This window comes from Mus pahari (genome assembly GCF_900095145.1).
Source record: "Mus pahari chromosome 2 unlocalized genomic scaffold, PAHARI_EIJ_v1.1 2_unlocalized, whole genome shotgun sequence".
NCBI lineage: Eukaryota > Metazoa > Chordata > Mammalia > Rodentia > Muridae > Mus > Mus pahari.
This window is the reverse complement of record NW_018391599.1, coordinates 274298-284691: the sequence shown is the minus strand read 5'-3', so window position 1 is coordinate 284691 and position 10394 is coordinate 274298. Positions and strand designations below refer to the sequence as shown.

Sequence of the window (10394 nt, the reverse complement as noted above, 5' to 3'; positions counted from 1 at the left end):
CTCTCCTCTCCTCTCCTCTTCTCTTCTCTTCTCTTCTCTTCTCTTCTCTTCTCTTCTCTTCTCTTCTCTTCTCTTCTCTTCTTTTCCCTTCCAACTCCTCCCTTAGCCTAACCTATACTATGCTATCCTTCCTCCCTCCACTGCTCTCCTCTCCTCTCTTCTTCTTCTCTCCTTTTGTCTAACCCTGCCTTTTCCTCCATTTTCTTCTTCCTTTTACCTGCTTCTATTCATTATACACACTCACTGGAATAGAATAGATATATGCCCTGTATTCATTTTTCCATTGTAAGATGTTATATTTTTTAATAATCTCCAAATGGAGATGTCCTATATGCCCTGTTAGTAAGTTGATGGATAGATAAAGGCATCAAGTATTGCTAGTGAATAAGACTTAAGGCTTATTCTGGAAAGTGAGGGTCATTTGTCTGTGATATCTGTCACTCCATTACCTGCCCGGCAGATTTAGCTGATGTGACTAAGTGGTGTCTCCTTTCTCCCTCACTACTCCTGGTGCCTCAGTTCCAAAGCTGCATGCTCATTTGATAAGGATGACTTTTCCTCATAGAGGAGGACAGTCTTAGGTGAAGGGCAGATGAGCAGTTGAACTCTTCTTTTAGAGTCTGCAAACACACTCTCAAAAGATGTTCTCATGTTTACTGCATGTCTGTTGGAACTTCCATCCCTCACATTTTCATGTTGACTCTTCTACTTGGGACAAAACAAAACACAAACAAACAAAACCCCCAAAAGTAGAAAACCAAACAACAACAACAACAACAAACAAGGTTAATTGATATTTTAATGTATGATTATTTAAAACATTTTATGTGTAAGTGAATGTGTGTGTGTGTGTGTGTGTGTGTGTGTGTATGTGTTGTGTGTGTTTATTTCAACAGCAATGGCATTTATATTGAAATAAGAGAATATCTTACAGGAGTTGGTTCCCTTTTCACCATGTGGGTTCCACATATTGAAATCATTTACCAAGCTTGGAGGGAGGCAAGAAGCCTTAACCACTGAGTAATTTTTCAGCCCAAATGTGTGATTTCTTGATGTAATGAGGTTGAGGTCTATTCAAATTAGTTTTCTTGTATTTCTTTGCTTTTTCTTGCTGAATTTGATGATTGCAATGTAAATGATGGATAAAGTACTAGCATTTGTATTCTAACATGACTCTTCTATGTTGTTGTGCTTCTTGAAATCTTTCATGGAGTCATTCCCTAAATGAAATACCAAGTTGCATATATTATGATTTTCTTACCTACATTTTAAAAAGGCTTCGGTACTCCTAATTTACGAGAGTATTTTTTATTATGTATCCTAATAGGCCTCCACCTTGTATTTAATTCTCAAAACCACCTCAAGTCTAATTTTTGACAGTACAGGGGAAAAAACCACCTAAGGTCAATGCTTCCATGTAGCATTTTCTTAATGTCATAATGTGCATAATGGATTCTCTGTTTTGTTGGACTGCATTTACCATATCTCCAATTTTATATGACATGTGATTGCTTTATTAATACAACAAAATGTCTGGCAAACAAACAAACAACAAACAACAACAACAAAAAAAAACCCCAAAACTTTAGGAGAATAATGATTTATGTGGTTTCTGGTTTCAAAGTCTGGGGTCATTATCATTAGTATGGCATGTTATCTGCCATGGTAACCAGGAAACTGTTCATCAGGGTTAGCAGCCAGTGTCTAACTGTTAAAGAGCTCAGTCCCGTTTTATATGTATGGAGGTCAGAGGCTAGACAACCTTCCCATCCTTCTTCTTTGGCTTCACAAAGGTACAGCTGTAACATTCTCACTTCAGGATGAAAATGTTAAGCATTAGGATCACGAACTACCATTGTCGTTGGGAGGATGCTAGGGCAGATATGGATTTGATGGATGAAATTGTATTATGTAAGTAATATGTGTGTATGTATGTTACATACATATACGTATATATGTATGTATTATGTTAGTATGTATTTTTCAGGTGTGTCAAGTCTGAAGAGAAGTCAATTGGAGTTGGATTACATGCATTTTTCATAAGGCTATTAGGTATGAATAATTTCCCCAACATATCAGACCAATATTAAGTGCTTAGTAGCCAATTAATTTTTTTCCAATTAGATGATATCCTTTACCTGTGTCTTAGGGTTTCCAATACTGTGAACAAACACCATGACCAAGGCAAATCTTATAAAGGAAAACACTTAACTGGGGCTGCCTTATACTTTCAGAGGTTCAGTCAATTATCATTATGGCAGGAAACATGGCAGCAGCGTGCAGGCAGACATGGTTCTGGAGGAACTGAGAGTTCTGCATGTTGATCTGACTTTAGCCAATAAAGGTTGTCTCATGGGCAGCTAGAAGGAGGGTGTCATTGCCAACCTTCACAGTGACCTACTTCCTCCAAGAAGGCCACACCTAGGCCAACAAGGTTGCTTCTCCTAATAGTGCTACTTTTAGGGCCAAGCCCTGTCCAACCACCGCACCTGGGCAACCCCTAAACACACCCTTCACCTTAAAGAGAATACGGGTTTTAGTCTGGAATCAAACGTGAGTTACCATGACATGAGCACACAAATTAAGGCCATCCAAGTATCCTGTTAGAACATGAGGGTATTTTGGGACGCTTATAGTTAGGGAACAAAGGAATTCATAAACAAGGTACTTCTCAAAGATACCTATAGGAATGTCAGGTAGGTTGGTTACAGAAGAACAGGGATTTCTGTGCTGTGGGATGAGATGCTGTCTGTTGGTATTCTTAGTGCTTGGGTGGGTAGAAGCTAGATACTGTAAGGCCTCTGTCCTGTACTGCCTCTTAAGTCCTCTTATCCCCCAAAGGCTTCATGCAATAGCCACAGGGACATAAGGACAGACACAGGAATGGGACAATGAACTATCAATAACAGAGATAGAGATAATTTGTCTTTGGATCTGCAACAGTCCAAGCATCCACATGCCGGAAGTCCCACCAACTTGAAATATTTTTAACATAGATGTACTCTGCCCACATTACCCTGAACTTTATTTTACAAGCCCTTGTGCTTGGAACATGTTACTAGTAATTAGTCTGAGAATGAAGTAGTTATAGAAATAAAAATGTTTTCTCTTGTCTTTAAAGAATTTACCTAAATTTAATTAACATTTATCTTTTAGTAGATTCAATAAAAACAATCAGTAGGAAATGGTTTTGTTATTTGGATATGCAGAGACACAACACAAGACATTTAAGGAAATACATGTGGTTCATAATTATGAACTCATGGAATAATTTCTTAACACCTTATACATAGTTTTAATTTGCTGTGATCTAGAAACTTTACATTAACTTACAATTCATGAAAGCAAGTTTATAACATTTGATTTATAATTTGTTACATTTTTTCTAAAAATATAGGAAAAGTGAAGTGTTTCCAGGCAAAATAACCTCTTCTCATCTCTCATTTCTTCCTCACAGTGGGCTGGGGTTTTGTGTTTGTGGTTATTGATTTGTTTGGGGTCTGTTTTGGTTTGAATTTTTTTCTTTCTTCATTGCAGCTGGCATTCCTGCACCTGTTTATTTTGGCGCTTTGATAGACAGAACATGTTTACATTGGGGAACTTTGAAATGTGGTCAGCCAGGGGCATGCAGGATGTATGATATAAACAGCTTCAGGTAATGATAATATTTGAAATTACTTTTGTAGTGTAAAATGTCCTCACTCATATCTAAAACTTTCTTGAGTGATAAGATTATATTTGCCTTCATTTTCAGAATGCACATGGGTAGAATACTTTCCTTTTTATAATTTTAAAATTTCCCCATCATTTCTACAACGCTTAAATTATTTAAGCATGAGTGGTTTTCCTAACACAATTCATCAAAAATATTTTAGAAAGAGAGGGGGGTATCTGCTTAGAGTCCCTGGATTTGGAGAAGGAAGCTGCATCTTGAATTGAGTTAGCATGGCAGAACACTGGCAATATGAAAGAAGATTCAGAAACCTAGAGAAAAGGTGCTGTAAGAGAACAAAGTCTTTTCTTTTCATATCAACCCATATCTAGGTACAGAGGAGAAGAACTCCTCCCTTACATAGAGGTTGGCATAACAGAGTCCCAGCATATCCAGGCAGCATGGATTATGGCATTGTAGCTCCTGGAAAGTTCACAGCCCTCTCATGCTTGCAGCCTGACTCAATGAGAACCTCAAATCTCTATAGTACCATGCAGTTTAGCAAAATGTGCCAGGTACTCCAGGGGCTCTCTTGAAAAGATACCTGGTACCTTCATTTCACTGTTGGTCACATTTCTGGGAATCCGCTGGATTTATTGGTTAGCAGCCTTACTAAGAAAACTTCGCTCAGTAACGTGATTTTGCTACAAGCCTGCTGAGAGTGTCCCAAGGGGGATGATATAATAACCGGAGTCATTACCCTTAAGAACCATGAGACCAGGGAGCCGGCTCTCTGAGATCAGGGTACACGCAGTTGTGTGTGTGGTTGCTGCTGGTTTTACTTAAAGTAGTTACCCATCTATTTTTGCCACTCTGAGTGCTACTTGGGCAGCTGTCACTAACAGTGACACTAACAGTAAAAGAACTGTGGTTTCATTGCTTCCCCATCCCCAGGGATCATATTAGGCTGACTTTGAAATTGACTCCCTCTGTTACCTTCCTTGCCCTCTAGAGCATCAAGTCCAAGGAATAGAAAAGAGGAACTTTGTTTGCTACAGATTGCATTATAAAAAAGACTCATTGCTCCTAAAGTCTCCTCAACCAAAAGGAATTTTACCCCTCTTTAGATATGACCAACTAATGCTGTATTTCTAGATGGGTGAGCAATATACTTAAAAAAAAATACTGTGGGAGAGAAAAGTGATGGCATGCCCTGTCCCAGGCATGTATATCTGGGAACAGCTAAGATTCCTGTGTGAACATATGTGTGTTGATTAAAGTTCCAGATGCCTTGACATACCCACAATGGCAGACTATATCCTAGAATTGTAAGACAATTTTTCTCCTGTCAAAGACTTTTATAACAGTGGCAGGGAAATCACATATTTCTTAACCTATTTCTCATCTAGAAAACAAATCAGTTATATTTCTAGACTGTTAATATCAGAAGTCTTGAGCATCTATGCATATATACTATACTTATACGTTCTCTCTGCAGAAACAGCTGTGAGCATTTTCTCTTCAAATGTAGTTGAGTCCAGTGTTTTCTAGCTAAGGAATGGTGCCACCAACTGTGGGTTTGGTGTCCTCACCTCCAGGAATGTAATCAAAACAATGCCTCATGATAGGTTCACAGGACATCATCATCCACAACAGCCTTTTCTGAAACTTTACTGAAATCTTTTTTTCTAGAAGATTCTCGATTGTATGACATTTAAAACACGATCTATTGCGCCATATTTTACTATGAATATGTTGAGAAAATAAAGAAAGATATTAATAGTTATTTAGAATCATGAAAAAGACAAAATAACTACTTCCCAACACATTAATTCCAGAAACCTTAAGGCATGTTTTAGAAATGACAAAGATTAGCTACTCATAACAGTATATAAGTTATAGTAAGAAATCCTGAAAGTTAAAATTACCCAATTCATCTCACAAAACTTGTACAGACTTCATGCTGACACATGCAAAATTATACATGAAAATGAACAAATTGAATTTATAAATATATAAACATGACTAATAGTACTCATTCTTTACATGCAAAGATTTTAATTTCATAAAAATGCATTGATGGAACACAGCATGTTAATGCTGAGTAGGAGAGAAAGCTTGAAAAGTGGTTTTATGTCATTTTTAAACATGTGTGAAAAAAACAGTAAAGAAGATTTCCCTTAACATGATATGGGATTTTGACTCAGTATTTCAGAGAAAAGGCAAAAATGGCTGAGGAAGCATTGTGGCCAAGTGTGAGGTATGGTCATGTTGCATGTTCTGTCAAGAAGCATCAAGTGTTAGAATGCCAGAGTATGGTGCTCACATTCATACTAGAAATTTATCATCAGCTAAACTTGTCTGAAAGCAGCATCTTTATAGACACTCCCAGAGATGTATTTCTATAATGATCCCAAATCTTATAAAGTTGACAATGAAAACTAGCCATCACCCAAATGAAAAAAATAGCTTTAAACTTTTATGTTGGAAAATATTGGACATTTTTACAAACATAATTAATAACTCAGCAAAGTATATTATATAAAGAACATAAGCAAAATAGTCCCTAGATGTTTTTCTTCAAAGAATAAAGGATATGTAAGAATATACAAAATTAGTTTCACTAAAAACATTAGAATGTAATACAGATTAGTTCTTTTCATTAGGCACATTTACCTGGGGTTGCCTGCAGCACTAAGAGGATCAAGCTATCTCCCTGCAGTCTTCATTCTGATACTTATGAGGAAATTCCAGTTCCCTGGGGACATCAACTCTTCAGAAACTGAACTTGCAGAGATGAAGCTCACAGAGAAGGAAAGTGAGTGCACAGATGTGTGCAGAAGTCCTAAGGTTGAGAATGATGGAGAACTGAAAACTAAGCTGTAATGAGCTTTCAACTGGCCAAGAACAGACTGTACATTTCACTTCCTTTGAATCATGAGAGGTACGATAGGAACTTTTACCATTAAGGACCTCAACAATTATTTTTACTTATGATAAAAAACAATTACTGATAGCATTTTCAGAACATTAAGGTGCTACTTAAGATTTTCTCAGATACCATACCTATGGTGATGCACACTGAATTTTAAAGCTTCCTTCATTTTTACAAGGCATTTTCTCTTTTAACTCAATCAAGGAAAGTGTGTGTTTCCTACATATCTTCAAATGGGTTTAAAATTTTCCTATTCCCGAAACAGCATTTAATTCTACTGAATTTATGCTTCAATGTTGGAGGTATTTAGAGCTGAAAATATATTGACAATAAAAGATAAAATAAAGTAAAATAAGAAATAAATGAAAATAAATCAGAGCTGGATGCAGTATAAGATGTTCTCAAAGACTACTCTGATATTCAGGATGCCTCTCTGACTCGGTGGTCATTTTTTTGTGTCCTCAGAACACATGAATAAAATGATAACATGTTTAAAAGTATAACTATGGTTTTATAATAAATTATAATAAAGTTGTAAATTTACAATTAAAATGAAACTGTAACATGAATAAAAATTACATGGCTATTAAATTTCGAAATCAGAGTAAACCTTTAAAGTGAGACCAGGCAGAGAGTTCAATGAAAAGGGGTATTTGCCACCAAGCCTGACAAGGAAGGTTTGATCACTGGGACCTATATGGTAGAAGACAAGGACAAACTCTTGCAAGTTGTTTTATGCCTTCTAATCCTGTACTATGGTGTACATGCCCCACCCCAAATTATATATGCAGAGAGAGAGAGAGAGAGAGAGAGAGAGAGAGAGAGAGAGAGAGAGAGAGAGAGAGAGACATGACTCTTGCTGTAAGGAAATTTGGCTTAATAAAAATCAAAGTATTTGTAAAAAACAAAATCAATTTGTAATGGTTTGAATATGAAGTACCCATTCTCAGATAGAGTAATAAGGCAATAGGACATTTGGTTTCCTGTTGATAATGCTGCTTAGGCAGGGTTGGGCAGGTATATCCTTGAAGCAGGAAATACATCACTGGAATGACCTTTGAGATTTAAAAGCCTCACCCTTCTTCCAGTTCATACTCTGCATTGTTCTTTGATGATATGAAATCTTAGATTCCTGCTCTAGTTACTGTATCATACCTCCATGACATGAGAGGCTACAATCCCTCTGAAATCATAAGCCAAAATAAACTCTTTGTTTTAAAGGTAGATTTGTGCTGTTTTATCACAGCAGTGAGAAGTGGACTAACAAAAAACTCAGATAGTAAAATCTGTAAGATTAGTTCTTACTTTGAGTCAGATAAAGAATGAAGCAATTTTAAGGAACAAAGAGCCTTGCTGAAATTTGGACTGGCTAAACTCAAGATAGTAGCATGGCAGTAGTACAGCTTGAGGTCATGGATGGTGATTCCACCAGAGGTTCTTTTATTGTTGAGAAGAGATTTTGCTATCTGAGTTTTTTTGTTAGTCCAAATGAATTTGCAAATTGCCCTTTCTAACTCTGAAGAATTGAGTTAGAGTTTTGATAGGGATTGCATTGAATCTGTAGATTGCTTTTGGCAAAATAGCCATTTTGACTATATTAATCCTGCCAATCCATGACCATAGGAGATCTTTCCATCTTCTGAGATCTTCTTCGATTTTTTTCTTCAGAGTCTAAAAGTTCTTATCATACAGAACTTTCATTTGCATAGTTAGAGTCACCCAAGGTATTTTATATTATTTGTGACTATTGCGAAGGGTGTTGTTTCCCTAATTTATTTCTCAGCCTTTTTATCCTTTGTGTAGAGAAAGGCCACTGGTTTGTTTGAGTTAATTTTATATCCAGCAACTTCATTGAAGTAGTTTATCAGGTTTAGGAGTTCTCTGGTAGAATTTTTGGTGTCACTTATATATACTGTCATATCATCTGCAAATAGTGATATTTTGACTTCTTCCTTTCCAGTTTGTGTCGCTTTGATCTCCTATTGTTGTCTAATTGCTCTGGCTAGGACTTTGAGTACTATATTGTATAGGTAGGGAGAGTGGGCAGCCTTGTCTAGCCCCTGATATTAGTGGGATTGCTTCAATTTTCTCTCTATTTGGTTTGATGTTGCCACTGGTTTGGTGTATATTGCTTTCATTATGTCTAGGTATAGGCTGTAAATTTCTGATCTTTCCAAGAATTTTATCATGAAGGGGTGTTGGATTTTGTCAAATGCTTTCATGGCATCTAATGAGATGCTCATGTAGTTTGTCTTTGAGTTTGTTTATATAGTGGATTACCTTGATGGATTTTCATATATTGAACCATCCCTCCATCCCTGGGATGAAGCCAACTTGATAGTGATGGGTGATCCTTTTGATGGGTTCTTGGATTCAGCTTGCGAGAATTTTACTGAGTATTTTTGCATCGATATTCATAAGGTAANNTGGTCTGAAGTTCTCTTTCTATGTTGGATCTTTGTGTGGTTTAGGTATCAGAGTAATTTTGGCTTCATTGAATGAATTGGGTAGTGTACCTTCTGTTTCTATTTTGTGGAATCCTTTGAGTAGCATTGGTATTAGGTCATCTTTGAAGATCTGATAGAACTCTGCACTAAGCACATCTGGTTCTGGGCTCTTTTTTTGGTTGGGAGACTATTAATGACGGTTTCTATTTCTTTAGGGGAAATGGGACTGTTTAGATCATTAATCTGATCCTGATTTAACTTTGGTACCTGGTATATGTATAAAAACTGTCCATTTCATCCAGGTTTTCCTGTTTTGTTGCATTTAGGCTTTTATAGTCAGATCTGATGACTTTGTTATTTTCCTGATATTGCTGTTATGTCTCACTTTTCATTTCTGACTTTGTTAGTTAGGATACTGTTCCTGTGCCCTCTAGTTAGTCTGCCTAAGGGTTTATCTATCTTGTTGATTTTCTCAAAGAACCAGCTCCTGGTTTGGTTGATTCTTTGAATAGCTCTTTTTGTTTCCACTTGGTTAATTTCAGCCCTGAGGTTGATTATTTCCTGCCATCTATTCCTCCTGGGTGAATTTTCTTCCTTTTGTTTTAGAGCTTTTAGGTGTGCTATCAAGCCGCTAGTGTATGTTCTCTCCAGTTTCTTTTTGAAGGCACTCAGAGCTATGAGTTTTCCTCTTAGGAATGCTTTCATTGTGTCCCATAAGTTTGGGTATGGTGTGGCTTCATTTTCATTAAACTCTAAAAAGTCTTTAATTTCTTTCTTTATTTCTTTCTTGACAAAGTTATCATTGAGTAGGGCATTGTTCAGCTTACACATGAATGTTGGCTTTCTATTATTTATGTTGTTATTGAAGAACAGACTTAGTCCGTGGTGATCTGGGAAGGTGCATGGGATTATTTCAATATTTTTGTATCTGTTGAGGCCTGTTTTTTGGCCAATTATATGGTCAGGTTTAGAGAAGGTACCATGAGGTGCTGAGAAGAAGGTATATTATTTTGACTTTGGAGGAAATTTCTATAGATATCTGTTAAAACCACTTGTTTCATAACTTCTGTTAGTTTCACTATGTCTCTGTTTAGTTTGTGTTCCCAAGATCTGTCCATTGATTAGAGTAGGGTGTTGAAGTTTCCCACTATTATTATGTTTGCTTTGAGCTTTAGTAAATTTTCTTTTCTAAATGTGGATGCCCTTTTATTTGGAATGTAGATGTTCAGAAATGAGAGTTCATCTTGGTAGATTTTACCCTTGATGAGTACAAAGTGTCCCTCCTTATCTTTTTTGATAATTTTAGTTTGAAAGTCGATTTTACTCAATATTAGAATGGGTACTCCAGCTTGTTTCTTGG

General features: G+C 36.6%; 1 protein-coding gene across 1 annotated transcript in view; it reads left to right on the top strand.

Annotated features, from left to right (window-relative positions):
* Nucleotides 1–7468, top strand: part of LOC110314589 (solute carrier organic anion transporter family member 1A1) — a 55526-nt gene extending 48058 nt beyond the window's left edge. The window contains exons 13-15 of the mRNA XM_021188863.2: nt 1988–2052; nt 3538–3655; nt 6319–7468. Coding sequence (XP_021044522.2) covers nt 1988–2052; nt 3538–3655; nt 6319–6538 — 403 coding nt within the window. The 3' untranslated portion in view covers nt 6539–7468. The remainder of the gene's footprint in view (nt 1–1987; nt 2053–3537; nt 3656–6318) is intronic.
* The last annotated feature ends 2926 nt before the right edge of the window (nt 7469–10394 follow it).